Source organism: Channa argus, chromosome 5, assembly GCF_033026475.1.
Source record: "Channa argus isolate prfri chromosome 5, Channa argus male v1.0, whole genome shotgun sequence".
Classification (NCBI taxonomy): Eukaryota; Metazoa; Chordata; class Actinopteri; order Anabantiformes; family Channidae; genus Channa; species Channa argus.
Window position 1 is genome coordinate 28863281 of NC_090201.1, and position 21601 is coordinate 28884881.

The 21601-nt window shown below is 41.7% G+C and overlaps 1 protein-coding gene across 2 annotated transcripts in view; it reads left to right on the top strand.

Annotated features, from left to right (window-relative positions):
* The window catches only part of mmp24 (matrix metallopeptidase 24), a 57204-nt gene extending 37972 nt beyond the window's left edge, over positions 1–19232 (top strand). The window contains exons 6-10 of one of the 2 annotated variants that reach the window (XM_067504259.1): positions 2779–2940; positions 4429–4634; positions 12497–12635; positions 15660–15946; positions 18220–18422. In XM_067504259.1, the coding sequence (XP_067360360.1) occupies positions 2779–2940; positions 4429–4634; positions 12497–12635; positions 15660–15946; positions 18220–18276 (851 nt within the window). In that variant the 3' untranslated portion in view covers positions 18277–18422. Of the gene's footprint in view, positions 1–2778; positions 2941–4428; positions 4635–12496; positions 12636–15659; positions 15947–18219 lie in introns of both variants that reach the window. The other variant, XM_067504258.1, reaches the window with a different exon arrangement.
* The last annotated feature ends 2369 nt before the right edge of the window (positions 19233–21601 follow it).

The following is a 21601-nucleotide window of genomic DNA, read 5'->3' on the forward strand; positions in this document are numbered from 1 at the left end:
GTTTATTATTGGCAGCTGCTGGGAAAAGTGTCAAAATTTTACCTGATGATTTAAGTACACAGCTCGTAATCTACTGAAGTAGGTTAAGACCATGTTACAAATATCCGGATAAAATAACATGGTTTATATATGTAATCACACTCATATGATTAAAAAGTAGGAAAAAACGTACATATTATCCAAAACATTCATAACCTATAATATTTGTAAGCAGGTTCGTCCAAAGATTATTTGTCTTCATTTATTTTGCTGTCGTCAGTTCAAGGCCTTTGACATTCTGTGGTGATTGGCTCATTTCTCAGAGGGAACCGCGACACAACCACTTCACTTCAACCACTTCATAAGATAAAAACTGTGAGGCTTAAAAGCAGCAGCTCTAATCCTCTAATCATCTACTTAATGCAGACTGGAAACATGTCTGCATATTTTCATCCTTTATCTGCAGGAATATTGACAACACACACACACACACACAAAGCGATGTGCAGACAAGATGCTGCACTGCCCTTTTCTAATTTACCAAACATTATTAAGTTTGGTACAGATGTTGCCCCCCCACCACAGAGTGATGGAATCATCACACGCTAGAGGAAAAACACCTTAGAAGTAAATTCATTTGTTGAATAATGATAAAGGCTTTATTAACTTTTTTTCTTTACTTTTGTACAAAGAAGAGAGAAGAAAGAGGCAAAAGGAAGAAGAACTTTATATCTGTTCACCTGTGAAAGAGAAACCGAACAGTTGCATTAATCTATAAGTCAGCTGCTGGCCACCGAGGCTATACTCTTCAAACAGACCAGCCTGAGTAAGAAAGATAATTATGTTCTGTAATTAGGTTCAGAAAGAGTCAAACCAATTACTGATCCGACGAAATGTATTAATTTGAGTTCTGGGTTCAGACCATAACAAGTCATTAAACGTCTGACAGCATTTCAGCTCTTAAGATTACAGAGAGGATGATTTGAACAAACCCCACAGGGACTCGTGACATTTGGGAAAACACAGCCTTGTGTTTTCTGTCTTTATATTCCTTTGATTAGTCGTAACAGGAGCAGCAGGATGAAAAGTAGCAGTGGCAGTTGTGATTGGTGGAAAATTCTGCATTTAACATTCAGCCCCTCCTCTCTGTCGAATGTCCCCTCGCTGGATAAAACTCCTGGGACACACGTGCTCCGAACGTGTCACATTTTAATTTATTTTCCTTAACCTTGACATTCCTGCCCTGGACTCGTCCTGCCTACTAAAAAGAACATTTCTGTTGGACCAACCAGATTCCTCTGTTACACACAAGCATTAAAATGTTTTCAAGTGAATGAAGCTCAACATTTCTGCACCGTTGCACTTTGCATCGTGACTTCAGTTTCTAACACAACATTTGATCCTTCACTCGGTTTCAGATTCCCACGCGTTTTATCAAAGCTGCGGTCTCGTCCCTCTCACTGCTTTGAAACGGCTTTAGTTCACTGGTTACGCTGCACCATGCTCTTCGTGCAGTCGTAGTTATCAAATTACAAGAAACAAGAAGTTAACTAGCTAAACTCACTAGTTTAAGCAGAAATTCTTGCTTTTCTCTGATTGGTCAGTAGGTTGAGCTTCACACAAAACACCTTAAGAAGTGCACATCCACTGCACTGCAACATATTTTTAGGTGTAAAATGTTCAGAGAGGAAAGTAAATTAGCCAAGTGCTGCCAGTGTCTAAACGTGAAACGTGAAATGATGCTGCAGTTACACTTTGACATTAAATGTGTTCCTGCAAAATCTAATGAAATGCTTCAGTCCTCATCAAAGATAGATTATGAGGCCTCCAGACTGGAAGAGACACAAAATGAACCTCATAATTTTAATCTCTTTATCATTTTATATTCATTTTTAATTATTTTTATTTTTAGTCGTGACGTCTGTTTTTTCATTTTTTTGTCTCTTTTCAGACATGTGTCTTTTCTTTTGGTCACTTTTATCACTTTGGGTTCATTTAGTGTCCTTTAACTGTGACCTTAAAACATGACATTTTAATACTCAAGTCAAACACAGGCACAAACTAACGGACCCACTGAGCTTTTTATATTGCCAGATTTCTGCAAACGTATAAAACACATCCACATGTTGTCATATTTGAGTTAATACTGTGTGCATGTAGTTCACTGCGTGTGGATTCACAAAGTACAGAGATTTAAATAATGATACATCAGACTTTGGAGTGTGTGTGTGTATTTTCATCTTACAAATTCAACATGTGCTCTTGTTCACAGGCGTGTTTTAATCTCCTGAAGCAGCAGCACATTAATTATACATTCACACATTACAAATTTAAAATCTGTCTGTGTATGAACTTATGAATGTTACTGGATGTGGCACTAAACAGTTTGCAGTACTCTGAAGTAATCCCCGTCAAGCAGCAGTGTTTGAAGAAGCAGCTTGGGCTGGACTTTAAAAATGGGATCTTCGGATGCACAAGCTGACAGTCGCCTCCAGTCACACAAATTCTCCTTTTGATGTGAGATTCATGTTAAACCACTAATGAGTCAACAGCATCACAGACTAACTTTAGCTTGTTCTTCCAGTGCGTTTGACGCTGTGTCTTTGGTTGTTATGTTGTGTTTACACTGGGGATGCGGCGTTCACATTCAGACAAGAGACGGAACGTTTTAGTTAAGTGTTTATTTCCTTTAACTGGACGAAAACCAGTAAAAAAAGTCATGTCGGTAACAAACAAGCAGGTCCTGTCTTCTGTTTTATAAGCTGATTTCTGCTAATGTATCTCCTTCCGTCATGCCAGGTAATGATTTGTTTCTGGTGGCGGTCCATGAGCTGGGTCACGCGTTGGGTTTGGAGCACTCCAACGATCCCAGTGCCATCATGGCCCCTTTCTACCAGTACATGGACACACACAACTTCAAACTGCCTCTGGACGACCTGCAGGGCATACAGAAGATCTACGGTGAGCAGGGACTTCGTTTTACTGCTGCGTGTCTAAGAAGAGCACACTTTCAATTTCTGCATTTTCTTGATTGAATGCTACAAAAACTGTCCAAAACGTTCCTGGTTTAATTCCAGTTACATTATTGTGGCGACTGAAAACAGCACAGGGTGCATGTGGATCAGAAGCGACAGTGCTGTGACGTTACCTAATAATTTAACTTTAACTTAAGTAATAACAAACCCCAGATTAGTGACACTGTGCATAATTTCAACGTAAAAAAGTCTCCCAACTTTCAGTCAAATCTTTCTGGAAATATTCAAGAAAACAAATTCTTGGTGACAGTTGTTTTTTTGTTTTGGGAATTTTTTCAAAAATTCACTTCTCAAACTTGAACAATTGAACAATTATCATTTCATTAATTTCTCACAGGATTCAGTGACATAGTATTTGTGTCATCGTTTGGTGGATGAATCCTGCTGCTGTGTAAGTGCACTCACAAAACAAAATGAGAGTCCCTGAATGCACATAATGAAGATGATTTATCAGCAAAAGCTGCAGATTGGAGACTTGTTTTCAGGTTAGAGTAAAAATTGCTCAATGTACAGGATGTGCACAAGCTGAAAAACAAAGTACAGCTCAGACCCGTTTCTCTCCGCTAACAGAACACGTTAAAAACCCACATATTTTAGTCTTTTCTTGTGCGTTTACATCAGGGACACTTTGTTCCATGGGAGACAAGACAAGATGCCTCACATTTCAGTTTTTTTATTTGTCAGAAGCGAACAAGGAGCAGTGAAGGCCTGTCAGCAGCAGACACTTCTCCTGACAGGCCTTCTGTCTGCCCTGGATTAATCATGACAGCTTCTGTAATGTGGTGTAACGTTTGTTTGTGACACAAAAGAAACTTAACACAAAGTAGCATGTGTGCTGGGTCACAAAAAACGTGTTAGCCAAGAATGTTTCCATTGATGTCAGATTTTCTTTGTTGGTCAGTTTTTTTTTTTTCCTCTTAGAATAAAAACGAGCTGAACATTAAAGGTCATGATACACAGGTGACATTTTGAATCAGTGGCTAACATGATGAAGTCAACAGTATTTTTCCACTGCACTTTCATTCAGTGTGGGTTAAATCTGGGGATAATTTTTTCAGCGTCTCGTAGCGTTGAACATGGTCTCTATTTAATTTTTTTATTTAATTTGTAATATGGGTTGAATACATTTTTAATTGTATTTCATCTGATTGTAAATATTCTTAGTTTAACCTAAAAAGGAGAAAAATGGACGCAGGTACAAGTAGACAATTTTATTTTCAGTTTCTTCAAATTGACTGAACCTCTTCAGTCCTTCTCTTGTTTTTTGTGTGATCTGTGTGATGTGTCTCAGAGATGTTACATGATAAGAATTCACGAGCAAAGTCAGTAACTCAGTGACTCATGTTGTTGTGGATCTTTGTGGTCCAGTTGTCCCAGCAACACACTCATGAAGTTTTTTCCGTTTTTCCACCAGGCATCCCCACAGCCATGCTGGAACCCACCAGGCCGCTACCCACCTTACCCTCTCGGCGGACGCACCCCACCTCCGAGCGAAAGCACTCCCGCCCGGCGCGGCCTCCGGGTGACCGGCCCGCGCTGCCTGGGAACGGCAAACCCAACATCTGTGACGGCAACTTCAACACTGTGGCCTTCTTCAGACGGGAGATGTTTGTCTTCAAGGTGAGCAGACACAGAAAGTCACTGTACCACTGAATCACTTCTAAAGGGGACATTTCACTCGTCCCATCTTCACCAGTTAAAGAAAATAAAGACATAACTTTAATATGTTTCTTTCACTCCAGGCTGTCAGTGCCTCTTGCAGCTGTGTTGTTACTATATGCTGTTGATTTTATTATAAGTTTTTATAAATCTGTATGCACAAGACAACATGTTGGCACCTTTGTATAAGGTGCTATAATCAAAAATATTATCTGTAAACCTTTTGGCTGCTGTTTGCTAAATGAATCATAGTTTTAACAGTCTCCATACTGACACTAAAACCAAGATGGACTCTGCTTATGTTTAGTGTCAGTCTTCAGCCTGAATTAGCTTAAAATGCTGTTAATCCCCATAATTCCCCTGGATTTCTCGTGTATCCACAGTGGACTTTTGCTTACTTCAGAGCACTCTACAAACTCCGGGGGATTCAGAACATTTGGAGAAATAATTGTTTTAAATTGACGAACCACATCACCAGTGGAGCCCTGTGTCTGTGTGATGGTATAGTAATCGTGTTTTTGAGGCCTACAGCACAGACAAACAAGCTAATCCACGTTGCAGACCCACACACACTAAACATAAATAGAGACCATTTAATTTAGACATCAACTTAGAAAAATATACTTTTATAGTTGTAATTGTCTGGTTCTCACCTCACGGCTGCATTTACAAAACGACTTTTAGGAGAATCATTTGCAGATCTGGTTGAGGAGCAGGTCCCATACAGTCAGTGCTTTCACATGACTTAAATAGCCAGGTTACAGTCTCTTTCTGAGATCGGGGTAGAGATTAGTGAAACCTTTCTCTTTTAGGTAAATGTGTAACCAGGTTTCTAATCATCTTTCTCCAACTGAGCATGTGCGTAACTAAAGGCTGCAGACGGGAACACGCAGCTTAGTGAAAGGAGAAAGGAAAGTTCGTTAGCAGGGCGACGCCGCCTCATTTTTAAAAACGTCAGATTTGTTTTCCAAAGTCGGACAGAAAACTTGCACAAAGTGACTCATAGAAATCTACATAAGTCATTTTCCCCCATGGATTTTTAAAATTCAGACAGTTCCTGTTGTGGATCAGCTGCATGTGCTTCCCCCTTTTTTTCCCCCTTTCTCTCCCCCTGTGCTGTAACTCTGCTGCAACATGAACACACACAAATAGTTAGAAAGTATTATGAACTATATGAAATCAAGTTACTCTGCTGCTGCATGTATACAAGTTTTTCCAGTAACAAGGTTTCTTCAGTGCACATAAACAGGGAAAGAAGCTCGGTCTAGAGCAGAGCCCAGCGTTAGGGTTAGGCACAAAAACTAAATTACATCAATAAAACACTTATGGAGCCTCTGGTTCGGTTAGTGTCAGCACGTAACCAGCAGCAGGGACTGGACAAAACTCTGGCAGAGCATATCATCACTGTCCGCAGGGTCAGCGGTCAAAACGCAACACTTCCAGTCCACACACACTGAACCCAAACTGGTTGTGTGTGTGTCTTATTCATGGAAATGACAACAGTGAGTACTGGTACAATGGATCTTCTCTCAAGCACAATAACTTCTAGAGCTGACAACTGAATGTGTGTAATGTAATTGCAGAAAGGCAGGAAGCAGGAAAAACAGTGATGCAGAAGCAGATGAGGCAGGTTCAGAGCGGACAACCAGCAGGACATTGACAAACAAATGCATTAAAAACTGTCTCATGTGTTACTGCAAAATAATTCCAGGGTGCATATTTCTGCTGAAGGTGAAAAGTGGGTTATTATGATGCAGATATACGTGGCCTCGTTCTGAGAACAGGAAACTGCTGGATGTAATGAATGGGTGTTAGCTCCTTCAGAGGGTGAGTCATGCAGCCGTGGGTTGAAGAGGGTGACACTGAGGGATTTAGATAAAGCTTAATTGCACATTAAGTGGGAAGGATGCATGACATAAGCAGCTGTGCGCGCGGTACGGTCGGCGGATAGCTCAGAAGGTAAAGATCCAACGATCTCTCCAACGCTGCCGACGTTACAGGTTCGATTCCCACGGGGGCTGCCTGTGCTAAAAATGTGTGTTCTCGTGGTGCCACGAGGCTCTTCAGACGAAAGCATCAGCGCAGTGGCATATGGCACCATTCAGCTCTATGATCATTAACACCAGACATATGCTTCCAGCGTCGTTAGTAACAGACTAATGCGGCGCCATTAGTGCCAGTGTGTCAACACACGCAGCAGGAGCTGACATGATGAGGTGCTCATGAATGGTCACATGAATGCTCTGTGATTGAAATATTATACATGTGCAGACGTGCAACACTAAGCTCAACAAAGCGCTGTTCATCCTGAAAAGCAGAAACATAAAGAGCTGCTTTTTCCTGCAGTCCTGCCTGTTCTGAACCCAACAAAGATCTAAACTGGTCCCAAGAAAAAGCAGTTGTCCGAGGAGATGACGCGTAAATTTTTGCAGAGCAGCTTGATGTTCCTGTGGCCACACTTGCTATAGTTTTGTTAAGCTGCTCAACGTCCACGGGACCCTCCCCATCCTCACTGGACTTGACCGTGGCCATGGTTGCACAGAAGTAAAGTTTGCACGGTGGAAGAACAAGTGAGGACAATGTCAAAACAGATCACAAGTGTCCAGCACCTCCACTGCTCAGTTACTGTAGGTTCTGTGCTTGCTGCGCTGCATCTTACAGTAAATGTGTGAAGGGCAAAAACGAAATCAATAGATTATGGAGGTTTTCTGCAGCATATGGCTCCTCCAACGGCATAATGATCCAAAACAAGTCTCATTAAGGTGCAAAAAAGACCTGATTGGACACATTGTCTGAATAGAGAATTCAATTATTTTTTTTATTGGATGTATACTGACCTGCACGGTGGGGGAGTGGTTAGCCCTGATCCCTCACAGCTAGAAGGTCCCTGGTTTAATTCCACCAAGCCAGGGACTGACCAGAGGATTCCCCCCCACCCCCACAGTCCACTCATGTTAGGTCAATTGTTGACAGCTGGGACAGGATCCAGCTGAAGATCATTTTGGCCAAACCTGTAAGCATGTGTGTGTGTGGCTCACACACCGAGAACCTGTGTAGAAGAGGAAGAAAAATCCATTTTGATGTCTCTGATCTTTAGACTGAATGTTAGAAAAGGTCACAGACCCGTCTCGCTCTCAGTCTGCTCGACTTCCTGCCTGTCGTTCTCCTCTCTCTCAGCTCAGCTCTCCACACCTGTCTGTCTATCTGACAGACGGTCTAGTTTCTCATTGTCCTCTCTGCCTGTTTGTCATTTTGACTCTTTGTCCACCTGCCTGTCGTCTTACCCGTCTTCTCATTCTCTGTCTCACTCACTGCCTGCATGTATTTCAGTGTCCCCCTTCTGAATAATTACCACCTGAATGAAAGGAAAAAAGGGAACTCGAATTTTATTGCTTGTTTTATAGTTTGTATAATTGAGGTTAAGGGAGCTGGAGCAAATAAAATGTCTCATTGTGCTCTGCTGCACGACTAGTCAAGGAAATCAAATATTTGAGATGCCTCTGGACTTAACCTATATGTGGATGCACATGTCACACCGATAGGATTTGACAGGTTCTGATTCCTACACGTCACTTGTCAGTGCATTTCCAAAAACCCTGTATAAAAATAGACTCATTCTGTTTTTGAGTTAAAAACACAGTTTTAGATTGAGGCAAAGATTTCACTAATACCAAAAGGCTCAAAAAGGTTCGGCAGAATGCTGTCACTTCTCCTGTCCCAAATATACAGCACAAGGGACAGCCTGAGCTGCTGAGTGCACCCTGGACAGGTCACCAGTCTGGTTCAGGACAAACACAGAGACACGCAGACACTAACTATTAATACCAAATAAACTAACATGCATGTTTCGGACTGTGGGAAGGACCCAGGCAAACATGGGGAGAACACGCAAACTTCACACAGAAAGGCTACAGCCAACCAACCCAGATTCAACCCGGTGGCCTTCTAACGACCGAAGAAGAAGCCCCTGCTCCAAAATCAACACCTTAAAGCATAGTTGACCACACAGAAAAAGAAAATGGCTACTGGGGGGACGTTTTATGGTCACATAAGACAAAGATGGAGTTATTTAGCCACAGTGACTGGACGTATGTTTGGAGGAGTAAAGGTGAGACATTCAACTCTAACAACGTCTACTGTAGCTGCTGCTAAGCAGCTAGTGGAGCATCACGCTTTGAGACTATTATGCTGGAATTGGATTAATGGAGGAGGAGGATTCTTCAGCGTAACCTGAAGTTATAGTTCCAACAGGACCCCAAACACAAGTCACAAGTCAAGTGGTTGTGGAACAAACTTCGATCTTGACCTCAGTCCACTTTAAAAAATAAAATCAGAGTCAAAGTCAGTTCTGCCATCAAACTAACTTTAAAGGGGGTCAAGCTTTTGTCTCCATTGTGTTTATAATAACAAGTCCTGTTGAAAGTCACAAATGGTCAGACTTGCTGTAGACAATACTACCAGGACATTTTGTGCGAGAAAAATACACAGAATAAATCACAATTAAAATGCCACAGAGTACTACTTTATGAGAGGTCACCTGAAATGTCGGCGTTTACTGATTATGTCTGCAGGAACATAAACTAAGTGGCTCATTAGAAGAGAACGTTGTCAGACAGCGGTGAGCGAGCAGCTGCTACAGCTGCAGTGGGGCTGAATGAGATATGACTGCAGTGTAGAGACTGTATATATGTGGGTACGCTGCTTCAAACTGGGTCATTACCTGCTTCGTAGCATCCTGCCCTGTGTCATGTCACCCAGCTGTCAAAGGGTTTTCAGCCTTGTAATATACTTGTAATATAAATACAGTGCGTTACATTACATCCCTGAACAAAAGTTTGTATCCAAAGTCACCTGTAAGTAGGGAACATGCCCTACGAGCAAGGCTTTGACTCCTGGTCCGGTGCAGCTGGGAATTGAATATGGTCATAGTGCAGAATGACTTCAGAGTAATGCATTGATTCATGAATGCATGAATCCAGAGTAATGCATTTTATTATTTGATCATGACTCATAATGCACTGCATGAGTAAACGTCAGTACTGCTCAGCAGGTAAAGGTGGAGCTGCTTCATCCACAATAATACATCAGCATTTAGAACTTTATTATATAAGAATCTGCAAAAAGTAGCTGAAGAGTAAAATGTACAGTTTAAAGTAACATAAACAGAAGTCTTCTGCACCTTCCTATGCACTTAAATCTGTTTATTTTTTTTATTTTTTTTGGCTTTTCTGCTTATCCCGTGAGTTCAGTGTCGCCACAGTGGATCATTGTCCGCATGTTTATTTGGTACAGTTTTTATGCCGGATGCTCTTCCTGATGCAACACTCTTATATTTCTGCTGGGCTTGGACCAGCACTGCACAGCTTGGGATGGGAATGGGCTGTTAGGGGCTCAGTGTCTTGCCCAGAGACACTTCAAAATATTGCTGAGTTTGGGGATCGAACCACAGACCCTGTGGTTCGTGGACAACTGCCTTGTCAACTGAGCTATTCCTATGCAGTTAAATCTATTAATTAAAAAAAACTTCCTTTCTGCTCTTTCTTGCATCTCATGATATGTGAACACTTCTCTGATAGGACTTTGCTTTGATGTTTTTCTCCTTGACTTCGATTTTTGCTGCCTTGTACTTCATTTGTAAGTCGCTCTGGATAAAAGCATCTGCTAAATGTAAATGTAAATAAAATGCAAATACTAAATGTACTCCACCGCTCAAAGTGACAGTAACACTGAGAGAGGAGCCACAGCTCTTTGCACTGTTGCGTAAAATGACTGCTTAGAAAAATCATTCTGTATAGTGTCAGATGAAATGAATCAAGATAAGGATTTACCTTCTTCAATGTGCATTAACTCGCTTTGGCTCTTCAGCAGCAACCTATAACCTACAGGTGAGCCAAAAGGAATCAATCAGCTGACCCCTTATCAAATGACAAATCAAAAGAATTAATGACACCGTGTCAGTGTAACAGCAATCGTGTCTTACATTGTACGTTGGACCCCGAGAGAAACACCAAAGCTTTTCTACATACAGAGAAGCTTCAAAGACTCATCACTGATCAGAAAAGGCTGATTTTCATTTCCCTCTAACTGTGGGACAGGAGCATATGAGGGCACAGAAGAGCAGCGAGCAGGAGCCAGTGGTTGTTTACAAGGAGTTGCTCATTATGGGATGTTTCCTCGGTGGAAGCACTCGTGGTTTCTCTCACTGGTGGGAGGCAGTGATTTCATTCTTTTCTCTTTGTGCTCAGACAGGAAAGCATTAAGGACCAACAGAGAGTCTTGGATCATTGGAGGCCTGTGTGTGTGTGTGTGTGCAGTGTGTGTGTGCACACGTCTTTCTGTGCCTGTGTGGAGACCACTGTGAGGATGTCTGTACCTTTGAGGACACCCTGCATGGTCCTCAGAGCAGAGATGATGGTCTGAGGGTTAGAAATAGTTTTAGGATGAAGCTCAGGTCCGACTAAGGGGTTGGGGTGTGCAGTGTGTGTGCAGTGTCTGTGTGGTGTGTGTGCGGTGTCAGTGCGGTGTGTGTACGGTGTGTGTGCAGTGTGTGTGCGGTGTGTGTACGGTGTGTGTGTGTGGTGTGTGCAGTGTGTCTACGGTGTGTGTGTGTGGTGTGTGCAGTGTGTGTACGGTGTGTGTGTGTGGTGTGTGCAGTGTGTGTGCGGTATCTGTGTGGTGTGTGTGTGGTGTGTGTGTGGTGTGTGTGCGGTGTGTGTGTGTGCGGTGTGTGCAGTGTGTGTGTGGTGTGTGTGCAGTGTGTGTACGGTGTGTGTGTGTGGTGTGTGCAGTGTGTGTGCGGTGTCTGTGTGGTGTGTGTGCGGTGTGTGTGTGGTGTGTGTGCAGTGTGTGTGCAGTGTGTGTGTGGTGTGTGTGCAGTGTGTGTGCAGTGTGCCAAAGAGTGTCTTCACAAAGCTGGCTGAGCGAATGTGTGTGCTGCATTCAGTGGGGACCGAGCTTGGCTGTGTCCTAGATTCACTGAAGCCAAATGATAATGAGCTAAGATTGATGCTCACGTCTTCTCCTCCTCTTCATCCTCCCTCTGTCCTCTTTACATCTGTTTTCTGCTTCCTTTTCTCCCCCTCTTACTTTGTCATGTCACTTTTCTTACAGTTGTTTTCTGTCTCTCTGTGTCCTTGTGTCTCCTCTGCTTCGCTTCTATTCGTCCGTCTTCGTTTTTTCACTCCGTCTCTCTCATTATTCGTACACTTAACTCCTGAAGTAACAAACCAAACCTCACTGTGTTTATTTTGTGCCTAAACTGGTCTGAACCACTACATTTGCACACAGTTGTAATCCAGCGTTTTTGACTGTTAAGTACAAATAATACTGTTATTCCAAACACCATTTTTGTGCCTGGAGCCAAATCTGAGTATAATTATTTCCCCACTGTTATAGACTCAGAGGTTATGCAGATTTCCAGTCCCCAGCCTCATATTTATAACGGTATATTTCACTTTTATAAGACTGAAGACAGCACATCTGGTTAACATCTCCTCTGTTAAAGCTGCTTCCCTGACCTTTATAATAAATGGTTAACACCATCCTAAACTTTACACCATGTTTGATTTGACTTTTAATCATTTTTAGAACAAATTACTGATGCAACTGGTTGATTAAGTTTTCCACTAGCAGCAAACTGTAGGAGCTAAAATCAAACCCACCTCCACTGTGACTGAGCTGAAATCCGACACTTCAGCAATACAACTAATAAACATTTATCAATGGAGCACTTTCCAGTTATTTGTGACTTTAGTTTATCGACGCCACCGGAGCTGTAGGTTCAAATGTGGTCTGTGACGCTGAGCCTTTGACTTGTGTCCTAGGACCGGTGGTTTTGGCGCCTGAGGAACAACAAGGTGCAGGAGGGTTATCCCATGCAGATCGATCAGTTCTGGAAAGGCCTGCCACCTCGTATCGACGCCGCCTACGAGAGATCTGATGGGAAATTTGTCTTCTTCAAAGGTACAATGCTGACATGTTCGCTTTCTTCCGCTAATCAGCATCAGTGTGTCACAGTTTTGCCTGGAACTAGGCCCTTCAGCCTCATGGGTGCAGACATATATACAGAGGTACCAATTAATTTCTTCTCATTTTAACAGCATCAATTTCAGTAGTCATAACTAGTGTCCCTTCCTCGTGAGACATTAGGACATAGTCCTTTTGGAGCTTAAGGTTTGTGTCTGATTCTAATCTAGTCTTCTAATGTTTTACAGAGCAGTTACAACCAATTAACCCTTAGACGTCTGCAGCTGTTTTACCATAATGTAACACTTTAAAAGATGTTTAACGCTGAACCAATCATGTGATTTGATCTCGCTGCCATGATTAGAGATAATTGAGACAAACCTGTGGTTGTGATGTTATGCGAATCAGTAGTAGAGAGTTTACTTGCAGTACAATAAGAGGTATTTATAGTTGACTATTTACCTTTTCTGCTGCTTTATACTTTGACTTCACAACTTTTTCAAGGCAAACGTGGTTTTTGAGTTTGAGAACTTGTTGCTATGGTTACTCTTTTTAAAAAATTCTAATTAATAAGACACAATGACAATGTAATCACAAGACCTTGTTGATGCCTGGTGTGAAGTTTACATCTACACAGACGTCTGTGAAGTGATTCTCATTATCTTCATGAACTGCAGTAATCCAATAATAAGTATCAATAATTATAACCCGGTCATACAGTGCTGGTGCTGGTGGGCTTGGGGGGTTGGGTAGTAGATTATCATGACGTGACACTTGATTGGTTAAATCTGTTTAGGCTGAATGATCCGATGCTTTTCCTGTTTTACTTCTACACTGCTCATGTTGTAACATCACATTGCAACAGCTCAGAGCAGCTATTCAGTGAGGCTCCTCTGTGCATGTGAGCAGGGAAGTTGGAGGTTATGGTCCAGCAGAAAGCCCAATTCAAATGTGTAGTGTGAATTATCGTTTGTGTCTGATGTGCTTAGTCAAACAGTGGAAGAGGATTTTCCATATTTTTGGCAACCCAAACATTTCTATTGCTTTTCGTGGCTTATAACTTAAATCCAAACCTTTTAATAACTGACCTATTATCCTTTAATAAACCCCTTATTTTAGCTCAAAAACCCTTAAATGTAGTCATGTACTTTGTCCGTTTGGCTGACTTGGATTATTTCTCACCCAGTCGGCAAATATCATTCACAATTTCTGTGGCAAAACTTGACACAATCACGGACGGGTGTTCAAATCTCCGTCCGCCATCTGCTCCAGTGTTATTAGACTCCGTCCCGCTTTGCTCCTGAAATATATTTAATAAAGTGTGAAACAGAGAAAGGCACGATGGGAAGCACCCAGGCTGAAGTAAGACAATTTCAGTGTGTGGACATATGAAACCTCACTCATCCACTGCCTGCAGACTGTGGAACTCACTCATCGCTTCCTCTCTTTCTCAGTTTCCCTCCCTCTCTAACTCTTTCTCACTTTTTTCTGTAACTCTCTCTCACACACACACACACACACACACACACACACACACACACACCATCAGCCTCTGAGTGTCCTGCTATCACAGCCAGCCAGGAGCAGATATTAATAGCTTCCCTCTCTCGGAGCTCTCGGCTGCCGACTTTCTAGCTCACACACACACAGACAGACAATGACACGGCTCAATAAGCTCACACAGTGTGACTAAGGCTCAGCAAAACTGCACTTTCAGTAGCTTTTCCACTTCACGGGCCTTCGTTTAAAACCTTCTGTTTCTGCAGCGTGGGTGCTGTATAAAGTGGTGCCCACGTGATCCTAAAAAGATCATTAACCCAGGAGCTGTTGTACACGACGGCCAAGAGACCTGTGTAAATTAAAGGTTTTCATGCTCTGACTGTGGATGTAACTTTGATGTTATAACTGACTTTTTTTTTTTTTTTTTAAGTTTTATTTTTTCATTTAACTTCAAGTATAAACCACAAAGTTACTGTGGGTCTCTTAAATTGTTCCACTTTCAATAATAGCTTGTTATAAAGTACTGTGCAAAAGCCACCATCAGCTTTGCAGTTTTAGCAAATTTGCAATGACAAGTGATACTTATTTCTAGAAAGTACAGGAGACATGTCCAGAGTATTTAAAGAACAAAAAAATCACTAAAGTGTTCATTGGGATTAGACAAGATTAGACAAGACATTTACATTACATTACATGCAACAACATATTGACATGTAATATACATTTTTCCATGTTCAGCCGAGCAAAAAGACACAACCCAGGAAACAGAACGTTTAAATAGAGGAAGTTGTCAATTGGACCAAACGAGGAGCCTGTAATTTCTGTTTTAGGGTTTTGTGTTACTTAGTTATGTTATGTATGTTATTTAATATAGTTGGTTTGGATAAAGTCTAATTATTTGCATTCAGTAGATTTATTGTTATATTTTGTTCTTTATGAGTTAATTGTCAGGTTTTGTCTTTCAGTTAGACAGGTGTGTGTTTAATGGTGTGATCAGACATTATATATGTTCCCCTGTGTCTTCAGTCTGGGGATCAGTTATATTTTGTTACTTTGTTTCTCTAGTGATACTTTTGTTGAGTCCAGTTTGGTTTTGCTGACCCCTTTTATGAGCCAAATAAATGGTGACAATATTTTGTGGGCCTCATATTTTGGGCTACATAAAAACCCTTTTTTGTTAAAAGTCACCTGTTTCCTTTTGCCTGCTTGCTCGATCCCGCACATGGTTGTAGTCTGATTCCTCTGCAGTTTAGTATGCAAATATTCATGTATAAATATTGCTGCTTACAGTGGAGACATTTGTTTTTTTGTATTAAGCACATGTTAAAGTTCATAACTATGTATAATTCTTCACAGTTGCAAAAACTGTTCTCTTTGAATTGTAAAGCTGGAGTGTAGCTGCCTGTTGAAGGTTTCTAGTGTGTGAAAAAGATCAAATTAAGATTCACTGTCTGTGATTTAGTCTCTGTATTTTATTCTTCTGAACAACTGGATATTTAACACGGCGAAGTTTTACTACAGTTTCTCCTCATTTGTTCCAGGCGATAAGTACTGGGTGTTTAAGGAGGTCACGGCCGAGCCGGGGTACCCTCACAGCCTGGTGGAGCTGGGCAGCAACCTCCCCAGAGACGGCATCGACACGGCGCTGCGCTGGGAGCCGGTCGGGAAAACATACTTCTTCAAGGGAGACCAGTACTGGCGCTTCAACGAGGACAAACGCACAGCAGACCCAGGGTACCCCAAACCCATCACTGTGTGGAAGGGAATACCGGAGTCACCGCAGGGGGCCTTCATCAACAGGGAGGGATGTGAGTGCTTCGCAGAAATCACTCTTTTCCTGATATAGTTTTTAGTCTGGATGTTGGGATCTGTCCCAAACTGCTAATACGAGTAATACTATTCATATCGATTGAAATTTGTGATTTAAGGCTTTATTGAACAGCCAATTACATAAAACACAGTAAAGTCAAAAAAGGACATTGCAGCTGCCGAGATCTTTTTATCCATCTGCTTTCACAGAGTTCAGCTTTATTTTCCTTCCAGTTAATAATTTATCCCCCTGCTCCAAGTTCAGCCACAGTGATGTAACAGCTGCAGTAGCTTTCACTTGATGTAGCCTGGTCTTTGTACGTAGACAGTGCGTTCAGCCTCTTCCTGTGGCACAGTGCACTAACACACACTTTTCTAAATGACTCTAATGTAATGGAAACACGTTGTAACCCTGACGACTGACATGTTAAACCTGTTAGTTCCTTTTAGCTCAGCTTTGGTCTCTACCAGCTGCTGGATCTGCTCCACTGTCGCCTCTGAGCAGGTGGTGGGCAGTGACTTCTTACGTCTTTTCCTCTGCGTCCTGCTGCGACTGAAAACAATGCCACCAGATTCAGAGGACAATTCTCCATCAGGAGTGACACATGTCTTTTACAAACATCTTGTCTGATGCTCATCCATCAATTATCCTGCTAAATAAACTGAATCCTCCTGCTGTCTTCTGTTGTCTGCTCATACAGTAAAGCTTAACCAGTGTTTGTACTGGACTCACTGGGAGCTGTGGTTCTAAATCCACTTGGTTGTGTTCACATCATGCACGATTATATGAAGGGGGGTATGGGGGGTTGGGGGTGTGCAACCTGCTCCACACTCACACTTCTATCTCAGGCCAGTGTGTGTAGTGGCACACAGGGTCAATTCCCAGCTGTTGTCATGGCCACTTATCTGCTACTACACTTAATGTTCAGATACACTTTAGTGAGCAGATGCAGGAATAAAATCACAACTTATAATCGATTGTGTAAATAACAAGTAGACAATAAGATTAAGAATCAACTGATTTCATAAATTGTGACATGTGCTGCATGTGGTGAGGCGTCGCTTTCTGGATGACTGTTTTTTTCTGCTCCGCCCCTGTGAGACACTGGCAGACAGTCAGTGTTGCAGACATTCTAAATATCTCAGTTGCCTTCGCCTGATGTTTGTGGTACAGCAGCAACCATGCAGGAGACTCACATAGCAGGAAATTACCTATCATCACCTCTGTTTGTCGACTTGAGCCCTCATGACCTTGTGTCCTTAGAGGGACTGAAAAACACCAGAGGCAGAGATGAATAACTGTCTTACATACGTCCCGTTTGTCTCCCAACCAGTGTCTTACAGCCATTTACATAATATCCCCCTTCAGTAAAAACATGTACTGATGGGACAGTACTGTAGCTGCTCAAACTGCGGCGTCACAGTCAAAATGTTTTTGTCTCTAATAAGATTCTGTCCTACAGAGATACTTCAGTGCTGAGGACACTGTTGGATATGTGCATATTGTGCATGTACCTGTATGTTTCCTAAAACTGGAACCACGGTTGAGTTTTCTTTGCCATATTTTGAGTGTTGTGAGTTTGCACTCTACAGAGCAAATGTGAAGTGAGGTTATGACACCCAACATTTGCTTTTCTATCTCTGCTCACAAGGCGTCAATTTGTGAGCAGAAAAAAGTAAATGAATGATTAATGAGTAAAAAGGTAAATGATCAGAAATTAGGGTTGGAAATTGATTGAAGCCTGAATTTTACATTTCTGCAGAAACCTTTATTTCTGAGTCACAGGTGGAATAAATCTGGACGCGACTTGTGTTATCAACAGCATCATAGATTTTAAAATGCTTCAGTCAAATTGATCCATTCCTAAAAACTTTCTTCCTGCAGTTCCTGAAGTAAATTTTAGGACGATGCACATTAATCAACATATCAGCAGTGAGCATCAATGTAAATATGCCAGAATTAGCACAAAAGCTACAGTTAAAACAGTCGGACATCACACTAGATGTTTGCAGACATAACATCAAAAATGCAGAAATATCACGAAGACCAGCTACAATAAATGGTAAACACATGACATTCAGTAGGCCACCACGAACAAGCAACTTCACTTCGATTTGAGTCTGGAGTTGGTGTGTTTTTGTTACCTCAGTCTAATAATTTGACATGTATCTCATCCTCCCCACTGTAATTTTCCCTTTTTGCTTTACTGTCTTTACTCCTGTTGTTCCCCCTCCATGACCCACATCTTCCTCTTCATTCTTCTCTCCTCAGACTACACCTACTTCTACAAGGGGAAGGAATACTGGAAGTTTGACAACCAGAAGCTGACGGTAGAACCTGGATATCCAAAATCCATCTTGCATGACTGGATGGGCTGCGACCAGTCTGACATGGAGCGCTCTGGTGGAAACGGTAACCGTGGAGACCGGCAACTGCCCCTCGACGACGTGGACATCATGGTGACCATCAACGACGTCCCGACGACAGTCAACGCCATTGCCGTGGTGATCCCTTGCATCCTGTCGCTGTGCATCCTGGTGCTGGTGTACACGATTTTTCAATTTAAAAACAAAGGAGTGCAACAGAACACCATGACGCAGCACTACTACAAATACCCTGTTCAGGAGTGGGTATGACAGGCAACTTTCTTTAAGACAGCAAAGTTCAGTGTGTGGTTGACATGTTGTTAGCTAGCTACTTTTGACTAATGGTCAAGAACGCTAACCAAGGACAATGGAAAGTCAATGCTGAAAGACGGTAACTGGTTACTCGAAGGGTGCATATTGCGAACCATCTGGGGGGTAGATTTAATGCAAGTGTGTGACACTCGTGCTGGTTTTAAGACCCTGGCAAAGCAGAAAGGTTACTGACTTCATCTTTTTAGGAAGCTTAAAACAACAACAGCAAGAACAAGTCTGAAAAGACTTGAGGACCTGATTGGCTAAGGACACAAGTGGTAGATTTTTTTGTCTTTCTCAACTGACTTTCCTAGAAGGTCTCTAGCTAAGTGAAATATAGTCTTATGAGGGATACTGAACTTTGAATACTTCTTTTTGGACCTACAACACAATTCTCCTGCTCAGTTTTAAAAAAAAAAGAGGATGAGGAGCAGCTCCTCTAATCCAGAATCCACCTCCCGAGTTTGTTCTAACAGCTTGTACACATGAACTACTTTAATTCTTAAGTCAGAATTTAAATTTAAAAAATGTTTAAAAATATTAAACTTGAAATAAACTGTAGGTAGAAAGGCCATAACACAAAAAAAAAAAAAAAAAAAAAAACAAGGATCTCTGTGGATCACTGAATGTTCTTTATTTTCAGAAGGACATTTTTCTCCCTTTTTTCACCAAAAACAGTGAAAACAACCTCATCATCATTAGATCAGATCTTTGTCAGCTTAAAGGTTTCTCTGTTAGAAAAACAAGCATCTTACTGGTTTGGCTGCTTTGCAGATATAGAATAGTTAGTCATCAGCATATAATGTTAGTGTAAAAACACTTTAACAGTCTTATCTCTTTCTCAAAAGTGGAGATTTAACTTAAATACAAAAGTTCTTTACTTGTACTTAACCTTGCAAACTGATTTTTTCTATTTGCATTCAATTCAGAAATGGGAGAGAACCAGTTACAGTCTGATCATTCTGGGACGATAACAGAAATACTCAGGCTACGTTCACATCACAGGCCTTAATGCACAATTCCGATTTTTCTGTCAGATCTGATCTTTTTCTGTTGATGGTTTTTCTCTGGTATGAATATTGTTGAGGAAATAAACTGTGATGCTTGTGCAGATTTATCTAAACATCTCTGAACACTGCTCAGTAATGATTCCAAAGGGCTCAAAATCTGATCCGAATCTAACTACAACCTTTTCATTTCTTTCCAATTTTACAAGTAATTTCTTTGTGAATCCTCACCAGAAGATGAATGGGGCCAAAAGAAAGATCACATTTCTCACACACCTTTGCTATTTGAATGCTCACACTGTCATCAGGGGGCTTTGTGGCTTTGCCCACTTTAATTTACCGTCATGACGAATTAATATAATGTGTTTCTTATTGCACTTTTCCTTATTGTCCCATGTACTTTTTTTATTGTCCATCCCTCATTTTAAGCTGTGGGTGGGAGCAGTTTAAAAAGATTTGAATCGGATCTACGACTACATACGGACGTGATAAAGCAGAAATCTGATTTGGTTTGTTCACACAAAAGTTCAGATCTGTGTTACTTGGGCCATTTCTGCTGTAATGTGACTGTAGCCTGGGTTTGTTCCTGGCGTCTTTGTATTTTTATGTTTCCAAGGAGGGAGGCTTCTTTAGAATGATTAGAAAAGTGCAACGAGGAAGGAGCAGAAAGACAGAGTCTGTGTTTTATGCTGAATGTGGTGCAGCGACATCTACCGAGTGTGATGAAGCACCTCAGTTCACAGAGCTCTGGTAGTGACTCCTCGCCCTCCACATCTCTCCCTTTAATCCTACTGTCCTCCCTCTGTCTCTTCTCAATGTCCTCTTGTAATTCTCCCTGTCCATCTGGCTTCTCTTTCAGATCATATTCTCCTCTGTCCATCTGTCCTGCTCTATATCCCTCCACACTTACTTCATCTGTCCTTACACTTTTTAGGTTCAGCATCACTAAGATTCTTACTTGAAAACATCATCTGCATCCAGTTTGCGTAACACACGCGGATGCTTGTCCACGTACGGGAATTCAGCTACCATTTAAGATTTAACTAAAGAGTTTCATCGATGCTGTGGAGCTTGTAATTTTGTCACTAGTGCCAAGATTTTCTGTTTTCTTAAGCTCTGAAGAATCGACATTCAACAAATCTAAACACACCTTGGTACTAAAAACCATCTAATATTGAGTTTCACCCAGCTGTCACTTTGACAATGTCAAATTAAGATTTGATGGAACAAGTGATTACAACACTTTCCTGGACATTGTAAATAGCTGCCAGATGGCAACATGTGAAGTTATGGAGTAGATTAAGGCACAAAGCAGGTTTAATGCAGGGCTCACATTTTTTCACCCTCTTTCAAAAACAGCAGCACCGCAGTTGCTTTATTCACCTGCTGCTCATTTAAATGTCATTAACTTTCCAAAACGACTCATAATGGTTCATTCAGAGGACATTCAGCTCCCCACAGGGGTTTTGGAGACCCCCATCTGTGGCCTCCCACCTCAGACTGGAAATTACAATGGTAGAGCAGCTTAGGACGTCGCCAGTGAGTCACAGTTTGTCTATTCCAGGTGATTTTTATCCTTCCTTGAATAGTTGTGAAGAGCCTTCAGCTTTATTATTCACATTGTGAACTGTGCACAGTCACTTGACTCCGTACATTTAAGGCACATAACGTGTCTAACCTCTCACTGCCTGCTCCTCCTCCCTTTGTTCTTGTCCTCACTCCTTCAGCTTTTGTACCTTATTCACAGAGCTCTGTGTCCCGCAGTAATTGAACGTGTTCACGCAGCATATCTGTGCAATTACTCGCTGCTGTCGAGAGCAATTCAGCACAAATCAATGTCGTTCAATATCCTACAGCGCTGTTTTGGCTCAGTGGGAAAACGCATATTTGTTTCTTGAAGGTGTAGGCTACACCTCCTCCACACAACAAGACTTTCTGCTTCTTTGTACCTTGAGGCTTGTGCAGCCT